This window comes from Anoplophora glabripennis, unplaced genomic scaffold (assembly GCF_000390285.2).
Source record: "Anoplophora glabripennis isolate ALB-LARVAE unplaced genomic scaffold, Agla_2.0 scaffold556, whole genome shotgun sequence".
In the NCBI taxonomy this organism is placed as follows: domain Eukaryota; kingdom Metazoa; phylum Arthropoda; class Insecta; order Coleoptera; family Cerambycidae; genus Anoplophora; species Anoplophora glabripennis.
The window spans coordinates 126,144-148,763 of NW_019416718.1; the positions used below are offsets into that span (position 1 = coordinate 126,144).

Genomic DNA, 22,620 nt, shown 5'->3' on the forward strand with positions numbered 1-22,620 from the left:
CTGATTTGACAGTCGAGTTTGCCATGAAAATCGAGCTCGAGAACGTGGTGTCAGATTTATCATATCTTTAGTAGTTTCTGAGATACCCTGAAATCCCATCGAAAATGGACCAGCCTGTACATACAAAATATCAAATATTTCCAAGATCTCCATATTAACTGCTATAAGATGATTATAAATGAAGGCCAATATTAAATTTAGCCACTTTAAGAAATCCTTAAAACATGAAAATATGCGTCATGATTGAATTTCCTGTTGGTGTAAAGTGATGTCATTATTACTATGGGAAAACTTTACATTGTAACATTATTTGAGTAATTTTCTAATCAGCTTCATATTCAAGTACAACAACTAAATAACGATATTTCAATGAGAAAATTAATGACGTAAAACTCTAATAAACTTTGAAAACAATAACTACCACATACCTTACTTACAATGAGTGTAGGTAAATGATCAAAAGTAATACTTAAAAAATAATAAGTAAAAACGTTATGTAGGTTGTCACAAAGGTCCGTCAAATTGCCACCAAAGTTAACAAATTTTATATACAACATGTACCATCCTCGTGGTTTTGGACATACCTTCTAGGGCTATTCAGAAAATAACTCGATTTTTATAATTGCACGCTAATGGAGATATTTAGTGATATGCGGTAACATTGCGTTAGATTGTTGATATCTCATTTAGTTTTCGTGATATTGTTATTTGAACGCGACGTGTTTAAGTGCGATTTTCGGGAACAACGATGTAACGTGATTTTTGCGTGAAACTGGGAAAAACTGTTATGGAAATGTTTCAACTTTTGAAGCAAGCTTATGGAGATGATGTTCTGGGTCATACGCAACATTACGAAAGGTGTTCACGATTTAAACGTGAATTGAATACGACTCCCACGTTCAGAAAGTCAAAGATCTGGTGCGTACAAATCGCCGATTGAATGTCGGAGACATTGCGGAATAGGTTAGCATCTCAATTGGGTCATGCCATGAAATTTTTACTGAAGAATTGAACATGCATCGAGTTACAGAAACATTTGTTCCTCGTTTGATGACTGAACAACAGAAAAAAAATCGTGTAGACATTTGTCGGCAACTCCTTGAACAATTCAATGACGATGAAACATTCATTCAAAGGATCACAACGGGAGAGAAAAGCTGGGTTTACGGCTACGACATTGAGACAAAAGTTCAATCATCACAATGGGTTAGGTTAGGTCTCCACGCTCCAAGAAAGCACGTCAGTCCCGATCCAGTGTCAAACTGCTTTTTTTTTACTTTAATTATGCATTTTGAATTCTTGCCTCAAGATGAAACAGTGAACCTTCCGTACTATCAAGGCGATTTACAATGGTTACGTGAAAAAATCCGCAAAAAGAGATCAGAGTTGTGACGAGACAACTCTTGGCTCATGCACCATGGCAATGCGCTCGTACGCTCAGCTTTGTCAATTCCTCTGTTTTGTACAAAACATCAGATTACTATCCTCCCTCGCACACTTTACTCGCTAGATCTGACTACTTGCGTTTTTCCTTATTTCTGAAATTAAAATCAGTTCTGAAAGGACTCTGCTTTTAGACTATTGGTGACATCAAAGCAAATTCGTCACAGACTTTAAAGGCCATTTCAAATGAAGGACTGCTTCGTGAAATGGAAATACCGCTGAAAAAAGAGTGTGAATAGGAAAGGGGAGTACTTTGACGAAGACAAGGACTAGTATAAAATTAATAATAAAGTTTAGAAGTTCGGTTATTTTTTAAACTTACGTTGCACAATTTTGCACATCTATTTTAAAATTGTGTCTCTCATGTAGCGAAAGAGAATACCTATCACATTTATTGAATACATGTTAGAAATTATAGCTACTATAGTTGTACAGGGTCATTCACAGAACATTTTTTTATATTTTTTTTTTGTATAATATATGGTGCATCATTTGGAAGGAAATTTTACATAGATTTCAAAATTCGAAAAATATGTAGGGAAATAAATATTTAAGTCCGGATTATACAAAAAATTATTATATTAAAAAGAAACTAAAAAAAAATATTCTTTTCATTAAATTAAAAAAATTCACAAATAAAAAAAAATATTCGAAAAATGAAAAATGGCCCATGACATTTTTATTTCAACCTATTCCGGAAATACGAGAAACCTCTAGATGTGTCGAATTTCGCCCACACTATACATAAAAAATTGTTATAGTCTCTAGTGTATTTCAAATTTTACTCAATTAAATCTAACCTACGAAGCAGTTTGAAGAACTCCTACGCGCCGAAAACCCAATCAAAAGCAGTTGCTGATGCGACTAGCTAACCATTCCTGTGATGTTGCGATATAAATTTTCACCCATGTTTTGAATCGAAATTATCACCCACGTTTCGAATCCAACCGCCGAAACTGTCCATATATAGCCGCAAACCACACCAGACACCCCAAACCGCAGCAGACGACATCTGGAAAAGCTACGGTTTGGCAAGGTGGTCCCGCAAAAATACCAGAGATATTACAAAAATCTAACTGGTATACGAAATCGAGTTGTTTTATATAAATCTAAAATAAAAGCCAGATTCTACCTCAGAGAAGCCATGAATTGTCTCAATTCGGATATGACAGATGTCAGTCTAATGCCCGAGAATTGGCAGAGCCACCATAAAAACAATCGAGCGTCGACATTGGGATTTTGCACTTTTAGAAGTAGAGCAGAAGTCTCTGGCAAGTGTATGTACACGAGTCGAATTCACTGGCTTTTGATATATTGCTTATTTATAACTTTATTAAAAAGTCTCACGGGCGAACTTACAACAATTAGTGTCTGGTCCAAAATATTTGAAAGACAATATATGTAGTTCCTTTTCAGGATCCGTTGATTAAATTCGAACATTAACCATATAGTTGCATTGTTTAACACCCGTTTACAACTTACAAATAACTATATTTTATGAATATTTACAATAATAAACTCTTTTTCGATGTCAAACATTATAAAAAATTCATTGCGAGCGCCCGCTCGAGATCTAAATCAGCAATTTAGCATCCAATCCGCTCAGGATTTTCTGTGCCTGCGGCGAAGCTTCTAAGGGATAAAGCTAAGCTTAAAAAGTATCGCCAATAGGGTAACAACGAAAAAACTAGTTAAAAGTGTTCTTAATTCCTAAGTATTAAAACGAATCAATATAAAACGGCTCAATTGAGAGCCTTACCACCACTGAGTTTGTGTGATTAAGTTTATTTGAATTTATGAAATAAAACTGTTTTAGGGCTTCTCAAAATAGTTTTGAGTTTTCAGTCTGTGTTTTTGTGGTGTGGTGTGGATTTCACGATGTTGAATTAAAGAATTTAGATAATTTTTATTTCAAATGCAAAAAATAAATTTCCCTCTGTTTCTTGACAAAAATTTCTCTTCTGTCAGATTAACACCCAATACTACTAATGCTACTTAGAGAGAAAACGCCGGCACACAAAAAAAAATGTAGAATCCGGTAGTGCTACTCATTTTGATGCCAATAATCGATAAAACATATTCTTAACCAAAGTTTGGCTCTTAATATTTAGAGTTTAATCAATAGAATAGCAGGAGCACAAAAAAGTCCAAACCCAAAGATCTGACATATTATTTCCGATATATTTTGGTGAGCTGAAAACGATATACCGTAGTTCTTCGTTTCAATGAAACAATGAATACTAAAGAAAAGATGCTTGATTGAGTTTTAAAGTGTGTAAAAATTGGGAAGAGCAAAATTCGAAGAAATAGTTTAAAAAAAGGTCAGCAACTTCAAGAGGCTGTTTAATGAATCTGAATTATATTTCCTCACATCTCGATTACTTTGCAGACAACCTTGTGGACTTTAGCGAAGAACAGGGTGGACAGGTTCCATCAGGAACTCAAAGAAATGGAAAACCCATATCAAGGAAGATGGAAAGTAAATATGTTAGCTGACTATCGTTGGAATCCGAAACGGATATACTGGAAACTAAAGAGGAAAAAAAAAAAGAAAAAGACCTCCTCTTCGCAGATCATTTGAAAATAAAATAGTGAGAACTCTAGAAACAAAGATTAACCATAATCTTGTTAGTCTTAGCAAAGCGAATAGTCCTTCTTTGGCTAAATTAATCGATGTTTGGGTCCATGTTCATCCTAAATATAGATTTTACAAGATACTGACCGACTGTGCATAAATTCTGACTACGGTGTCGTTTCTAGCTGGCCAAAATACGTCGGAAATCAGATATTATGTAGAGCAAAATCAAATTAGGACTATGACTGAGTTATTTGTGGGTCCGGTTTCATTCTCAATATAGATTTTACAAGATACTGACCGGTCATGCATAAATTCTGACTACGGTATCGTTTTCAGCTCATCAAAATACGTCGGAGGTTTGGACATTTTTGTGTGCCTTTATTCTACTAATTAAAATGGCCAACTCTAAATAATAGGAGCCAAACTTTGACTAAGAGTGTGTTTTACCGATTATTGGCATCAAAATGAGTAGCACTACCGGAGTCTACATTCGCACTCGAGTTTTTTTTGTGTGCTGGTGTAATCATACCATTTCGGTATTCTAGAAGGATTTCTTTTTTTCTCTCATGGGCAATAACTTGTTTCACTGAGCGATAAATTTGAAAAGAGCAGCAAATGGCATAAAACGTTAGATTAGGTGGAGTTCGGAAGGAATTTTTATTTTCAAAATTTTAAAATGGGTGTGCAAAATCGTGTAAAATTATTCGAACAAAATGGCATATGAAAAGTATAGATAGAGCCTTTAGAAATTATTTGAAGAAAACTGTTATGATTTGTCTTTATATAGAATCATCATTAGAAAAATGTTTAGACCTAACTTGATTTAGCTGAATACCTTTAAAGTAATGTAAAAGTACTATAAAAAAAACTAATAATAAAAAACATACAGGTAATTTAAAAAATAATTAGTAGCACCTTATACAGTAATACAGTAGATAGATTTTTAAAAAGGCAACACGGTTAGAAGACAAAAAGTGCGGCAATTTTTCCAAAAAACTGTCCTGTACAGATTCAAAGGTGTTTACTTTTTGTTGGAACATACTGTATATTAAAAACAGCCTAAAAATTCGTAGTTTTAATCCAAATTCGTGAACGTAATAAATTTTATTCATCAACTAAATACAATAAACGCTTTATTTTACGGTTTAATAAGCATTACTATTACGGTTCAATTTATCACCTTCAAAAGATTGCTCATTTTATGAATGGGATAACACTTAACTACAGCTGGATGGTGAAACAAAATGGAAAAATAGGAGGGCTAAAGAACCGTTAATTCGGTGGATGATGGATGATGCATCATCGGTAATTGAAGAGAAACTTGGGTCGTGGCGTATTATCCTTTATTATGAAACGGAGATGTAGCGAAAATAAATTGAATCAACTTTATATTACTGTACGAGTAATATAGAGTGGCACGCTTAAAATTATGACGATAATATTGGTGACAATAATACAGGGTGAGTCGGGAGAATGGATTCTACACGTCAATATAATAAGAAAAAATTCAAAATGATTTTCATTTGTTTTCAATTATAGAGAGCGTAATTTAAAAAATCTGAAATCAGAATATGTCATGTTTCCAGTAAAAAAGTAGGATATTTGTCAGTGTCATTTTATGTTGCAATAATTTAACATTTGATTACACATTTGTACGATTAAGGCCGGGTAGTTTGATTCTCGGTTAAAGGTTGATTAACTGATCAGATGATTAGACTGTACATGTACTGATTTATTTTATAAAGTATAATCACAGTCTAATCGCCTGATTAGTTAAGCCTTAATTGAGACTCAAAGTGCCGGGCCTAAAGCGTATCATGGTTATTGGTCCCTTCAATATTTTCAGATCTCACACTACTAGATTACTGTGTATGCGGTTGATTAAAAAATGACGTGTACAAAGCTAGATATGCGGCAATCAGGCGAGCTACAGATGCCTTTTGTTACGGAAAGTATTTAGAGGTCAATGGCGATGTTTTTAAACATTTAATCAAATAACGCTATAGGATATTAATAAATTATTTTTTTTATTGAAATGTACGTCATAGCTTGAAAACTAATGAAAGTCGCATAACAACATTTCAGTTTTTTTATTATTTTGATGAGTAGAATATATTAGTGGAGTTTAGTGCGATCCTCTCGACTCATCCTGTATAAATGTTTTAGCTGAAAAAATATGAGACGAATCAATCCATAGAGCTTCCTTAATGTAGGGAAGTGTGGTGATTGTCTTATTTGTTACTTACTTTAATGTATAAGGCGATAGCAGATATTCATGTTATGGATTGTCCAGACTTTAGAGTTATTATACGTATTTGTAGGAAATTTTGTCTACTTTAATTTGGTATATCATAGTTATCATCAAAAAACGCTTAGTTTTCGAGTTATAGTTAAAAAACTGAAAAAAGTGCCGAAAATTTGAGGTTTTTGCAATTTTCCTTGTAAAGCCGACGTCTGGCGAGGTGGGAAACCTCAGATTCGGATTCAGCACCTCAAAAAACATATAGAACCGGCGAGAAAAAACTTCTACATTTTTTTCTTGGAAAAAAACCTTTGCTTACTGGATTGAAATTCAAGAAAATAAAAAGATATTTCGAGGCTTATAACGATTCTTCATTTCCCAGTTATTTCGACAAGAAATATTTTAAAACTTACTATTTATGATGAGTATAAATGACATCTAAGAAGTACATCCTCAACAGGAAGCATTATGATTAAATAAAGGTCATTAAAGAGTGGACTGTTTTATTTTTATAATTATGTAAAAATTGTTGTCTTTTTAAAATCAAATCGAAGAACAACCACAAAATTATGTAAACGATGAATAAGTTTAGTTATTTAACAGTTCTTGATGTATTAAACTGGTCAAGAAATTGTCACAATTCGGTACATCTGGAGCACCTAAAACCACGTTTCAAGAAATTTGACAATTTATTGGACAAATTTAAGGCTATCGACTTGGCAAATCACCCACATATAGTGGCTATTTACTACGACCCACCATGATAGTGTCAGTTATTAAGTGTCACGAAGAATGGAGAGGGAGGGAGGTAAGTGTCAAAATGCAAGAATGTAACTACAGAAATATTAAAAGTTACTAAAAATCCCCAAAATTGGCCAATAAATTAGAATCTGTTCTATGTCTCCAATTTTTTGGCCAATTTGTTGAAGCTAGGAAATTTACAACAAAGGTAAACGCAAAACGTGTTTAAGAGCTCTTAGGAACTTTTTAATACAATACTGTTTTATTTTTAAGATATCAAAGCATTAATCAATGATTTTTAAAATAAGTGATTAGGATTAATTTAAAAAATCTTTCTATTTGAATATTTAAACAGGACTTTATGTTTATTTATAAAAAAAATATTGTCGTGATTGTAATAATGGTAACTGTAGATAGTCGGGTAGGTATAGTTTGAAAATATACTTATTGGTAAAGTAAAATACAATATCGTGAGTGTAAATGATTGTCACTTTTTTAAATTAAACGCGTTGTTATCCAGTGTCTATAATTATAATATAGTCTATAATTTACTTAAACCAAATGCCAATAAATTGACAACTTTGTGTAATCGTTTATAATGGGACCGATAAAGATCGTTTAATAATTGAATATTAAAAAAAGGAAAATCATTTATGTTCACGTTATATGACAGCAGTTAAATGCCCTCGAAATTTTACTTATACTTTACGTATACTTAACACCAGTGCTTCGTTAGTATCTGGAAACCAAGACATTTTTACAAAAGTTTAGCTACTAGTACATTATTATTATTATACTTGGTAATGAAAACGACTTTTTGATTTGTATTTGAAGGTTCTATACGACAGATTTCATATTGAAAGACTTTATATAAGTTACGCTGGCGCTGTAGTATACTCGAGGTTAGAACTATATCAGTTTATAACAGTTAGGTTTGATTGTAATCACTAACACCAATCAGAATAGATTGACGAAAATATATTCAGATCGCAATCAAGATATTATGCAGGTTCAGTGCCGTAGTTAATTGGATATATGCCGTATTTTCTCTAGACTGTCTTTCTCTACGACAAAACAAACAAATATGTGTTTACCGTTTAGATGAGAAAAGCTTCTTCATGAAATAGCGAGCTGTAACTTAAAATCTTTATTCAGTTCTTGGGCAGATCAAAAATTAACAAAAGAAGTTCCTATACATGTTTCTTTTCGACATGTGGGTGTGTTAAGGTTTAAAATAATAGTAGTAGTAGTAGTAGTAGTAGTAGTAGTAGTAGTAGTAGTAGTAGTAGTAGTAGTAGTAGTAGTAGTAGTAGTAGTAGTAGTAGTAGTAGTAGCAGTAGCAGTAGTAGTAGTAGTAGTAGTAGTAGTAGTAGTAGTAGTAGTAGTAGTAGTAGTAGTAGTAGTAGTAGTAGTAGTAGTAGTAGTAGTAGTAAAGTGTAGCTGAGACTGTGCGCAAGGAACGCTCAATGAAACAGCTGTGAAAATATTAGTTGCTAAATTTGAAGAAGCAGGTTCGGATGCAAACAATAAAAAAACAGGTCGGCCTCATACTGGCCGTTCAGCCGAAAACATTACTATGGTAAGAGATAGTGTGGCAGAAATACGGAAATATCGAAAGATGCTATTGGATATTTTCGTGACCTTATTTGGATGGTATGGATTTGGATGATATGTGATTCCAGCAGGATGGTGCTATCTGCCAGACGGCATGTGAAACTATCAACTTGTTACGGCAGAAATTTAATGAACCATTCATCCCATGTAACAGTGAAGCGAGTTGACCACCAAAATCATGCGATCTTACGCCATGCGACTTTTTCCTGTGGGTATTCGTATAGTCCAGAGTTTATTCTGCTCAAATGAATACCATTCTTGATTTAAAGGCAGGAATTCGGAGAGTTATCAACAAAATTCAGTCGCAGGTAAGCTTGATACAGAATTTTCCTAAAAGAAGTAGAGTATGCCAAAAGAGTCGCGGAGGGCATCTATCCGATATCCTCTTTCATATTTACTGGAAATGTCTACCCTTTAAAAACATGTAAAAATTTTGCTAACTTTTTAATTAATAAAATATTTTTTTTCATATGAAATCCGCCGTTTCTTTTGGGGCACCTTTTATAAATAAAAATATTGGAATAAAATGGTACTAGGAGCCGTTTTATATGACAAAATTTTGATACAAAAAATGTAATGTTTTTAAATAAATATGGAAATAATATATTTAAGAAAAATCACTTTTCTTATACCTTTTAAAATTTATAAATAAAAATAACCCAAACTGTTAACATTACACATACTTGTATCTAATTTCAAAGTTTTCATAAGAAAAAATTGTGCCAATGAATATAAAAAGACAACAACCAGTCGACAAGAGTAATTTTTCCCAAGCTAGGTTGTAAAAGAGCTGCAGTGCTTTATTATAATAACACATGAATTTATAAATTAATTCAGTAATTCATTAAGTAGCGCACCATTTTGTTTAGGGGGTAGGGGCAAATCAAGTTTTGACATTATCTTTAATTATAAGAATTATGTTTTGTGATCTACAAACAAAATTGACTAAAACGTCTTGCTTATTTTGATAGATTAGAGAAAAAAATTGCATTCGACCTTAAAGGTTCTTCATAAATTTTGGGCAGAAAATGTATTCTATCACCTAAAACCGGTGTAAGAAAAACATAATTTTATTAAAATTCTTAATAATATTCTAAAATGCAAATGTTTAATAATAATTTTAATTTAATTTGAATTTTCTAGTGACTGTTCGATTTTGGGTGAAGGAAAGAAAATGTCTGGTAGCAAATACAGACGAAGTACTGGTGCGAGGGTGTGTTCACTCAGGGCATGGCGTTATTGGGGAGCGGTAAAGGTGATTGTCGTTCTTACCTATATCGCTCGGAAACAACGTCGTGTCGTCAGTGTAAGTATTTTCGATACTATCCTGACCGTATCCATACACCTCACCTAACATCGAACTAATATCATCCATTAAAGACTCACCATGGATGATGTCCGAGTTTGGGTAAGTGTCAGTTTCAGGGGAATCGATATGACAAATATGACCGTTCAGATCCTCACCGTCGCTATCTTTCCGTGGTACAAAAGATTTTTGGTCCAGGATCTCCGAGGTAATGCTTACTTCCTCGTTTGATATGGCGGATAAGATACTACTACATTCTTTCTCGTCGTCTACGTTTTTTTCTAATTCGTTTTCGTATTTTGTACTGTCACGTCGTTGTTGCTGTTCCTTCTCTACTTCGACTTCCTCTTCGATGGTCTTTTGTTCGAGTTCTATCGTAATTAGTGTCGAGGCGGTTTCTATTAGGATACTCTCCGTTGTTGTGTCTATGCTGCAAAAAAAGCGAAACATGAGAATTCCTTGACGCGAACGAGATGGGGATTTATACAATTAAACTTTAAAAGTTTAATTGTATAAAGTTTATCTACTGCGTGTCCCAAATTCGATATTGGAATGTCAGTGAAAAATATAATTGTTGTTAATGGTTATAGTAGTCGAGGATTGGGTTTGTTCAGGGGGCTGATTTAGTATTATGATCTAGAGTCTAAAGCATTAACTTTGTTATGTTACTATTATAAATATGGGGAAAGTTTATTGTTAATTGAGTTATTGCTCAGAGGTAATACGTAATAACTAGAGAGCGGACAATGTGTGTCTTTAACCCGAAGAATAGGTCAAATTTTGGTAAAGATGTGTACGCGTTTAAAAATGTATTGTGTATAAATTATGCAAAATATAATTATTATGTATAGCAAATATATCGTATTATCCTCGCGTAGAGTTGTATCCTTTATTTAAAATCTATAAATCATGTGAACAGGAGAAAATAATTAAGTTAATTTAGTACTAAAGAAATGAAATAACACTCGCGCCCATCTCTAGTTCATCCGTCGACATCGGTTGCGTTTATCGAATTCCTATTGGTCAGAATTCAAACTGCAGCCTTGTTATGAATGGAGCGTGAGTTAGACTATTCTATCATGTGCGTCGCCTGAGGCTATTCGTTACATTGACTCCTAATTTCCAATTAAAAGAACGACACTATTTTTAACCGAACTTTATTTAATAAATATGTAGTATACAATTTCTGATTTTCTAAATATTTTATAACGCCTAAAAATGTATGTACCGTGGAATTTTCGTGAATTATCACGTAAATTTCCGATGCATACCCGACACGCCACTGCGTCATGGGTAATGTATCTAGGTTTATGAATGACATATCTATTTTCAAGGTTAAAGTCACAAATTGTCCGCTCTCTGGTAATAACTCATAACTTTAAGATTATTGTATATTTCGGCTTTAATTCAATCGATACTTTTGTGAACTTCTAAAAATAAAATAAACTTTGTTTTTAAAAACCCAAACCGCTCGGCACAAAAGTTATCTCGTGCCACAAAAATTTTTTGTGTTATAAAAAAAATTAAAACTTTATACTCTAATGATTTATAATACTACTAGCTTCACAAACATGTTTTGTCAGTATAATCCCTTGATTAACGTTTAATAAAAAACAAATTGAAAACCCGTAATTTTTTTTTTTTTTGGTATTTTAATTTCTATTTGGAATTACACCCTCGCATAAGAGATTACACACTCGCAAAAATGTGAATATCGATCAATTCCATGTCCTCCATGTTATTAGGCCGATGCAGATTATCTTTTAATTGTCTACCAGTCAGACCAAGACATGTTCAATGGATTGAGGTCTGGAGTCATGCTGGCAAGGCTATGGCGACAATCCCAATTTTCATGTTCCAGAAGTGTGCATTAATTTCTTAGTGCGGTGTATATGCATTGCTGTAATGCTTTATACGTATAGTTGATAAAGTAACGGAATTTTTTAAAAACATAGATGATAATATTTTAAAACTGTTGTACCTTGGAATCTATTGAAATTAATAAGAAAAATTGAACAAAACATTTGCAACACCTTGCATTCCTGTGCCATGTAGTACTTTCTCTGCTAGACACTTATGGACTAAACAAACATAAACAATTATGATTGAAAATGGTAACTGACAGTTTCTTTAATGGAACGCTCTTTATATTATTCTATATTTCAATTCTTCCCAAAATTCTAAACAAACAACAAATTTGACCGTTTTCAAGATATCGAACATTGAATATCATTTTCTTATAAATTATATAAAAATATTTATCTATTAAATTTATAGTCCATCAAGTTACCTGATGAAAGTTTCTAGCTAAATAACAACGTCGCGTCGTTCTTTTGTCTAATAGTGATTATCTTGACAACATTTAGTATTAATAATTTTCTGGCAAAATGGCAAAGTTTAATCAAAACCGTATTGGTTGTAATGATCATAGGATATTGTGATAGAAGATGACATTGTCACGAAATAGTGGATATTTTTCATGAATTGAATCCCGATCGGGAACGTATTTCTAAATCAACCGCTTCAAAAACATTGCAGCGTTTTCATGAAACTGGAGATATTACAGATCGACTAAAGAGTAGAAGACCAATAAACTTTATAAATGAAGAACATTCTTTGAATGTCGTGTGGTGGAAAATCCAATCAATTCGGCACAACAGAGGGTTTTCATAACATGAGTCGATATTCCATTAAAAAAATTTGCAAACGGGAAAAATTACATCCATATGTACCTAGCATAATCGTAATTCATTTGTTACAAGAATTGAGTGAAGACGATTGATCGTAGAATCGAGTTCTGCGAAGTTATTATGGATAAATTAAACGAAAATGTCAACTTTGTCACCACCCACATATTGTTTTCTGACGGGCACGTAAACCGACACAACTGTAGGTATTGATTAGACCAAAATCCACATTGGATGGAGAAAGTTCACACCCATTGACTACAGAAAGTAAATGTTTGGTGTGGCATTGTTAATGAACACGTCATAGGACCCTATTTTATAAACGGAAATTTGACCTCTGAACAATATTTATTACTTTAGCAAGAACATATTTTTCCAGAGCTTAGACAATCGAACAATAATAATTCCAATTTACTGGCAGAATAAATATGGTTTCAACATGATGGGGCTCCTCCACATTTTGTCTTTCTGATAAATGGATTGGACGCAGATGAGCAATTGAATGGCCAGCTAAGCTCCCGATATGACTCCGCTTGACTTTTTTCTGTGAGGTCATATAAAAAAATGTAATCTACTAAAATAGGCCGCAAAATATCGAAGACTTGCAGGAAAGGATAAGGCATGAAATTTCCACTATTCCCAACACCCTTTTAGATTCACTACAAAATTTTGTTCAGCGAATTCATTACTGTCAGGAGGTAAATGGTGAACACTTTCAGCACCTTATAAAATAGAATTCCAATGATTATATAATTCATTAGAAATTTAGCCAATAGCAATTACAAATTTGACATAGTTACTATGTATTGATAAGCGATTATACTCTTGACGACGTGGTATAACCGTTTTGGTGTTTCGCCTCCTCCAACAATGTGAACTATGTCATGGTAACGATAGTTTTAACCACATACTTCTATAGATAACCACATACTTCTATAGATAGAAGTATGTGGTTTTAACATTTGTCAATAAACGTCAAAAAAAAACCAATAAAGTTAGTTAATTCATTATGTAATCGTATCGAATACCACTCGAGCAAACGAAAATATTCGATTATACTAACCTCCACACTCGACGTATACCTTAAAACACGTGTTTCGCAGAATACGTCTCATGACTCGGAAGTATAATCGAATATTTTCTATGCTCTTGTGATATTATAACTGAAAATATATGTGGTTTATTTTTTTATTCTGGCATAATTAGATATTATTTTCATAAAATTTAAATTCATTAAAATGTAGATTATTTTGTTTCATGCATTTTTATCAACCATGAACTATTATGCTATTTATTTTTATGTAAAAAAACTAATAATAAAATTATTAAATCATATCCATATCCTCCACCTTGTGTTATTTTCCAAATAAATATCCATACGTTGGGGCCCTCTTCTTTTGTAAATTTGAAAGTAGTAAAAAGTTATTTTCAAAGTTCGATATTTCGAAAACGGTTAAGTTTAGGTACATGATGTGCTATATGAATTTTGTTTGAAATTTCGAGAAGAATTGGAAGATGGAAAATATACAGTGTGTTCCATTAAAGAAAGAAGTTATGACTTTTTGCCTAATTCTGTATACTTAATTTTTCTTTATTGTAATATATTTAAAAAAAGGCCGAAAACGTTTTGTGTCTTATGATTTTTCCATAGTCATCTTACTTTAGGAGATAATCGACCGTTTCCATACATATCAACGACCTTGTATAAGATCAGAGAAGTAACAGGTTTTATCATGCACAAAAGTGCTATTATTCTCTTGTGTATATTTTATATTTACATCCATAAAAGCGAGAGCAATAAACGTGTATTTTTTAAAGGCCTAAAAGCAGGTATTTCTATGATTACAGTAGAGGAATTATTAATTGAAATTGCATTGACAACCTGGCTCATTTGAGTGCAAAATGGATCAGGAAGTCGTACCTTTGCTGTTGAATTTGACTAGCCCTCCTGCTGTCCGCGAAATCGGCTGGAACCGGAAGCGTTAACATGTCGGTGTCGTCGCTCCCAAAAGCGGAATCCCTTCTGACGTCCGGCATGGGGGAAAGATTGGCTAGCCTGGCAGTTAGGATGGAGCTAGTCGGCGATGGGCACGAACTAGCCTCGCTGCTCCCACCGGACTCTATGGTGGGCATCACTTTCAGAGAGTCCATTTTTATCGAGTCCACCTTATCTAAATCCGAACTTAAAGATATTTTAACAGTGGGTATTGCTGAGGTTGATTGTCTATTTTGCTCGTCGACTACTTGCTCGGTGTGCTCGACCAAGTTTCGAATCGCCCGCTTCAGGCTGTTCGCTCGATGGATAAGGGCGTCCTTTTCTCGTTCCATGAACCTGGAAATAGGAAACAATAAAAAGACAATTAATCCAATCAAGCTGTCACAGTCTAATGTTAAATTTACAAAAGATACCACCTGGAAACAAAAAATATGATGATATAGGAAAAAAAATTCTAAAAAAGATAGTGTTTTTTACCTACAGCGCATAAACGGCGAAGTTAACCTAAAAAATTCATAAAAGTAAAAAAAAAACGGCTTTTCGCTAATAAAAAGGTTAACAAGCGGTGACAGAATTTTAGACTAAAGGAAAATTACATTTTTCAAAGGTAATTATGCTTTTGAGGCCGTCGTAAACGTCATATTTTGGTTTATCTCGTCGAGCTACCCCAGATTAAGTACAAAAGGATTTTTGTGCGTGTTCCAGAAGCCGAGATAATGAAGATTTTGAAAGTAAGAGCTCTTTTGAACGCGCGAATGCAGTTTTCTGAGCGGGCGAGTAGCGTTACCCCCACTCCGCTGCCCGCTAAGTTAGCTCGCCGCGCTCGAATGCATCGGGTTGACGCACAATTAAATATAAGTTTTCAATTTCTGTAAGGTAGCACTTAAATAGCGGCCTGTGGAATTAAAAAAAATATATATCTCGGCTTCAGAAGGTCGTAGAGCAACGTTTTTTGTTAAATTCGCGTAAAAATGCCAGCGCAATCGATTCCTGTAATAGACATTATCAAAATATGAAAATCGAAAAAGATATTCAAGAAAAACGCGACCAAAAAATTTTTACTTTTTTCAGTAATTTTTGGACACTTGAAGTGAATCAAATCGTTATCACTCTTTTTTATCAAGAGAGTACAACTCTTAAGGAAAAAAATGAGTCCTGATTAGTTTCTCTACGACTATTCGTCGAGCAAGAGCTGAATTTTTTTTTTCGAAAAATCGATATAACTCGAAAAATTTTTAATATTTTTTAATTTAAAAGAAAGACATACACGGGCCAAAAGTTGAAATCTCAGTCCTGCTCGTCATGATGCCCTCGGCTTTGCCTCGGGCATCATGACGCGCAGGGCCGAAAATTCAATTTTCGGCCATTGTGGTGTAATATACTATTTTTGCTTGCCGAGGGCTACATTTACAGCAAGTAACAAGTTTCAAAACCCTAATTTGCAAAAGATATAGCAAAAACAAGAAAAGTCGATTTTTGACGGGTTTTTCGATATATCTCGAAAAGTAATACAGCAATCGATATATTTTAAAATATGAATCTATAGGTTTCTTTAATAGCTACAAGCTATTCTCTAATAGCTTTTTCATTTAACTTTTTTCGATTGGAGCTCAATTTTTTTTTAATAGCGAAAAACACTTTTTTTGATTTTTATGAATTTTTTAGGTTAACTTCGCCGTTTATGCGCCACAGGAAAAAACACTATCTTTCTTAGAATTTTTTTCCTATATCACCATATTTTTTGTAAGTTCTTCTACCTATTGATTGAACTAAATTGCATTGAAAAATACTGTGTACAGTGTCACCTCGAATGGGGGTTCCATAACCTTGTAAATTTTTTTGTTGATATTTCGATTCTTGATATAAAAAAGTTGTTTATCCTAGGAACCCTAGTAAATTTTAAAGCGTAAATCGTTTTTTATTACATGACCAAAGAACAAACAAAAAAATTTTGTTTTGTTTCTGAACCACTTTAAATCGTTAAACATTGAAACCGATCTTTTAAGACACACTTGCCACGTTTTTGATACTTTATCTTCCTTTGGATTCAGTTATTTCAAACTATTATATGCTTCTTCACGAAGATAAAGAGTTATAATTGATCTATAGCTCATTTGAACTTCCTGCAGAAGTTTAGCATTCAAATTAAGAATGACTGTATAAAAGATATAAAGAATCTTCTGTAATACCGAATTGATTAAAAATTATGTACGAGTATATTTGGCTAGAGTAAGGTAGTAGTACGTTAATTGAATTATATGTATCTGTATAAACACACATAATTTCTTTAACTTGCTCTCTTTAATTTCAACATTAGCAATCTTAGTCCATTAATATATATGAATTTTTTATTGATGTTTTGAAGCTAATCTCAAATCAAAGAATGCTTTGTTTAAAAGAGGTGAAGTGATGATTCCAAAATGATGAAGTATTCTTCACATTTTTCCATGAATGTTTTATAGATACTGATTAAAAAAAGTCAAACATCTTAATGTTTGATTTATTGTATATACGATTAGAGCCTCTTTCCCTTCACCTTCGTGGTTTCCTTCCCGGCTTTAGTATCATGCTCAAATACTAAGAAAAGTTACAGCAAATAGATTAACCTGGCTGAAATATCCTATTGTGTACCTTTTTGATATTCATTGTGTTATAATACCTTTTATATTGTATGAAAGAGAAATATTGTCGCATTTTATGCGACGTATAAGGATTTATTGCGGAACTTTCTCTTTCCTGACAATGGAACTGCTGATTTATTTTTTTATATTATATCTAAACCCCGCGGGGATAACCCTACCTACCTATGGCGGAATATTCTACTTTGTATTCAATTTGCCGTCGAGATGTCGCCATAACGAAATTAAACTCGTAGACTAAAATTGTGGCATGTGTTACTTCGATTTTTAAAAAGTTTTATTAAAAAAATACATACTTTTTATTATATTATGATTTTATTCAATTTTATTAACTATTTTATTTATGGGTAAACTAAAGTATTATACAGGGTTGTCCAATGCTAACTCTATATACCGTAATCATAGAGTGACGTAACCTAGACGGTAATTTAAAAAAAAATCCTGAGCCACGCTCTAGAACTCTAGACCAGGGGTCGGCAAGTAATTTTAGGTGGGGTCCGGACACTTTTGAAATATTTTAACGAGGTCCAGAAAAAAATTCATATTTCTTACTAATTTTTTATTTTCATTTGCATTAAGAACTCAAATCAGTGACAATTGTAAAATACTAGAAAAAATGATTTTTATTAATTTATTGCATCAGAAAATTTTTCCTGTACATTTTTTTTACCATTTTATAGAGCAAAGTACATGAATCAGTGACAAAAAGAAAAAAATGTATTTTTTCTTATATTCCTCAACTTTGATTTGTTTGAAATACAATGAACTTTTGCTCAGTTTTTCAATTTATTCGGCAACTATTCTAGCAATAAGAACAGGTAGAGCTAATATTTTTGATCTTCCATCCTGTATTACCTGCTACTACAATTTTGTCTCTTATTTTCTTATTATTTTATACAGGGTGATTCAATCATAACGTTATTAATTTTAACCATGTACTCGGACAGCCTAATAAAGACAGAAAATTGAAAAAAAATATTCCCCTGGCGGATAACAAAGCATTTGAACATTGAAACGAATCATCAGAACCACATAAATAATAATAAAATATTCAAACCTACCATCCTTAATGGTATCTTCCGTATTGTTTTCCCGAAAATTTGGAGATCACATATGGAGATTATAGAAAGTATGCAGAATGCAATACAACCCGCAGTTTATTTTAGAATATTTCGCGTGTCGGTCGTAATGGCTAATTTTGCGTATTCTGAATATGCGGAAATGGTGATTTTATATGGAGAATGTTTACGAAATGCAAATACCGCATTTTCATTTTCAAATTGTTTTCGCAAATTGTGAAATCGGTCTCCTTCTACAAAAGTACTATATATGTCCCATGTCTGGTTACTGAGGTATGGCATACTAGAAATTTCACCAGCCGTCACTGCTTGGAAAATTAATATGTTAATAAAAAACTGTTTATTTGACAAGGCATGCTCATACCTCCTCGAGGTCCTTGCTGGGCAATTTAATATGTTAATTGCATACTTTTAAAAAATGATTTATATCGTTCATTACATATTTTAACATTTTAAAATATTATTGGCTGAAGTGAAAAAGAAAAAATCTAAAATTGTCAATACAACCGGTTATTATTTATGATGGCTAATACTAGGAAAATGTTTAAATTTGGCAATGTGCAGGAGTGGTTCGGAAAGGGGTTTAAATCATGATTTGAAGATATTTCTTTTGCGTAAATATGCATTAAATTTTTTTTAATCGCGTATTCGTATTTTACTAATTTTTCTCTATCTGCCCTTAAAATTAAAGGCATTATGACTGAATCATCCTGTATAGCATACTGAAAGAAATGTGACAAAAAACATCAATTATTTTTTTGTCGCACTTTGCTTAACTCTTGAAATAAGAAATAAATTCTCAGTCACACGTCATTTTTTATTTTATCAATGAGCTAAACTTGTTTTCGTCCTTCAGTTTAATTCATTATTAACAGAACTTGATTTTTTAATTTTACATATATAAAATTAAAACAATTCTAGATCCTAATGGGACTAGAGACCGAAATTCAACGAAAAATACATAACTTGAAAACTGAGGTAAACCAACAGTTTAGAAAAGTCCAGAACCAGAAGGACATATAATATGTTTATGAGACTAATAAGATTCTTAGATATTTCAGGTCTTCTGTTCTTAATTTTTTTAGTAAAAATGATAACCTTGATTGAACTTACTAATGAGAGAAAAACACACGTATAAACACATTTAATAATGCAGGGTGGCCCAACGAAAACGTAACAGAGCCCATAGCGGCTAGGAATGTATTAGATGGTTCTAACTGCTACCCCCTAAGCGGGGTAAACATCCCCTTCAAATTTTTAAATGGGAAGGGTGGTCAAGTTGCATATCGTTCAAAAGCTCTTTTAATTCTCTACACAGTCATGTGCCACTTTTGAAAATCAGCCTATTTTTGTAAAAGATACAGGGTTTTGAAAGCAAATTTTTATTACAGTAAATGTTCAAAATGTTGGCCCCCTGCGTCCATGCAAGAGAGTCCGGTTGGGTGGCATAGATTTTGGTTTTCCTCTCCTACCTATCCAACGATTCGGAAATGTATGGTTTAAGAATTCGCGCACATGGGGGGCATAGGGGGGGGGGGGGGGAGCCCCGTCTTGCTGAAACATCAGTTCATCTCCGAGGTAATCATTATTGTTTTCCACAATTACCGTTAAGGCTGGATCAATGGCTTCTTGCAGCAATTCCAAATACATATCACCAGTCAAATTACCATTTATAAAAAAAGGACTAACAAGGGAATCACCATAGATACCAGTCCAAACATTTAATTTGTCTGGGTGTTGAGTATGCTGTTCGTGGAATATACTTGGATTGGAGTCTGCCCAGTAACGGCAATTATGGCGGTTGACGGTGCCATTTAGGAAAAAGCTGCACTCATCGGAAAGACAAATGTTGAAAAGAAAATTTGGATTATGCATCGCCCGTTCAGTCATGACCTCGCAAAATTGTACCCGGCGGTCAAAGTCATCTTCGTGAAGTTCATGGAGAAGGTGAATTTTATAAGGCTGGAACTTGTAATGTTTTAAAATTCGTTGTACACTACCCCGACTTACACCGCTTACAGAAGCCAATTACCGTGTACTTAGCTTATGATCTAAAGCAACGTGTCCCAGAACTGCAACCTCCACAGCTTCATTACGTACAGTACGTTCATTGTTTCGCTTTTTATTACCCACAGATCCCGTCTCCCGGAATTTTCTTACTAACACCAAGACAATTTTGCGATGGACGGGTTTATTGGCATGTCGTTCAGTAAACAACTGAGCTGCACTCGAAGCACATTCGTTATTTTTATAAAATAATTCAATTATTTCCACCCTCTCTTGCATCGAATAAACCATTTTTAATTATTTTGTATTTAATGCGAAACAGCCACTAAAACCACTAACACCACTTTACGACAAAATCGCTGACTGAAAAATAGTCTCTTATCTATACCGTTTTTAGTGGAATTTGTGAAAGAAATAACTGCAAATAATCTAACAACACGTTGGAGTAAGTAATGAGAATAGTTCACGTAAAATTATTTATTGTTGAATGGAAGTTGTTGGTCAATTATTTCCAGCCATTTGGATATGTTTAGACGCTTCTTTAACTTAATGATTTTCAAATTAATAGCGAACTCGATAGCGAATTTTAATTAGAGAATAATTTGTAGAGATAATAGGAAATTTTGTATGTGTTAAGTTCTGCACCCTTTATCTTTAAAAAAATGCGTTGATTTTCAAAAGGGACCCATGACTGTGTAGAGAATCAAAAGAGCTTTTCAACGATATGCAACTTGACTACCCTTACTATTTAAAAATTTGGAGGGGATGTTTACCCCGCTCGGGGGGTAGCAATTAGAACCATCTAATTCATGCAAAAAGATGTCCCCCTCGTAAACAAAATCGACGGGTTTTTGCTTTTTTCCAAAAAAAGTTTTTCCTAGCCACTATGGGCTCTGTTACGTTTTCGTTGGGCCATCCTATATAGCTAAAGCCTTGGAGGCAAACTACTACAGAATATTTAAACAACAAGATACTTGGATCTATTCGAACTTATTCTAAACCGCTTTTCTTTCTTAAGTTCATCAGTTGATACTGTTGCTAGCCTTCCACAACAGGTATTCTACAATATTTGCTCAGTCTGTACCCATCTTCATATGGCCTACTTAAATCCAATTAAATTTTCTCTTGAAATTGCTGCAGCTCTAATAAAGCTATAGATCACAGTTCTATTAATAATTTAAATATAATTTTTTGATAAACGTGTACCGTATCTTCAAACGTAATTGCAACAAATATTTTAGTTTCAACGTTAAACTTTAACGAATCAATATTCCGGAGTCTTTAATTTGGTTCGCGCTCCGAGCTTGTTCAATAGCGTCTGGGTCTGTGAATGAAACTAAATTGATGAGGCATTTGCACTATTTAGGTTTTAATTGAATTCGCGCCAGCATCCGCCTCATAAAATTGTTCCACTTGCACCACCTGATAAAAGATATAACGTTCCAGCCCGGGAAAAATAACTCACCTCGACGTCCGCCTGTGCTTCCTGAAATTAAAATTGCTGAGATCCTTCTCGCACTTCTCCGACTTCGCTTTGTCGAATGACATCTCGCTGTCCGTGTCGTCCGTGTGCTTAGTTGAACTATGGCTTTCGTCGTCTAGATTCGATAAGTTATTCGCATCTATTTGTTCGCTGGTTAACGTTTTTAATAACAACTCTAATTTTTGATGTAAAATATCACACTTTTTAGCTAATTGCTCGTCACCTGAAACAGCGAACAACAATATTAAGTTAACTGAATGTATGTACAGTATACCGCACTTTCGATGTCGCTGGGCTAAGGTATAACGATTACCCAGGGACACAAAAAAAAGTGGTCTATTTCAAAGACTTATGTATTTTGACGCGCTGAATCCGAATCCGGCCAAAATTGCTCTATCTACCTTCCACTTTCTTTTAAATCCCGAAAAACCACCATTAAATACAAAAATTCGGAAGATCTCTCTTTGGGAGAGATCAGCATTAGGTACAATTGTAGATACCGACTAGAAATGACTGCAGGAATTGTCCTGCAGATAAATATGGATTTATCTGTATTTCGATGCCTTAAATCCGGATTCACGGCTAGAATTGCTTTATTAACCAAAAATTTGTTTTAATGTAATAAACCGTCCATAAATACCAACAGAAAATATGGAATGTTCTATTTTTCAAAACTAGAGGCAGTTCAACTTCATCTTTCATTCCCTCTAGCAGATAGCGTTTATGACGTACAAATATGTATATCTAAAGGTTAATTAATTTTCGGTTTCAATACTGTGTCTAGGGTACAAACTGCTGGTTCCTT

General features: G+C 33.5%; 1 protein-coding gene across 1 annotated transcript in view; it reads right to left on the reverse strand.

The window, feature by feature from the left end:
• The window catches only part of LOC108911012 (diacylglycerol kinase eta), a 120,588-nt gene that overhangs the window by 21,693 nt on the left and 76,275 nt on the right, over positions 1-22,620 (reverse strand). Inside the window, exons 5-7 of the mRNA XM_018715823.1 lie at positions 21,798-22,038; positions 14,533-14,943; positions 9,891-10,354 (exon numbers count right to left, since the gene is read on the reverse strand). Of these exons, the coding sequence (XP_018571339.1) occupies positions 9,891-10,354; positions 14,533-14,943; positions 21,798-22,038 (1,116 nt within the window). The remainder of the gene's footprint in view (positions 1-9,890; positions 10,355-14,532; positions 14,944-21,797; positions 22,039-22,620) is intronic.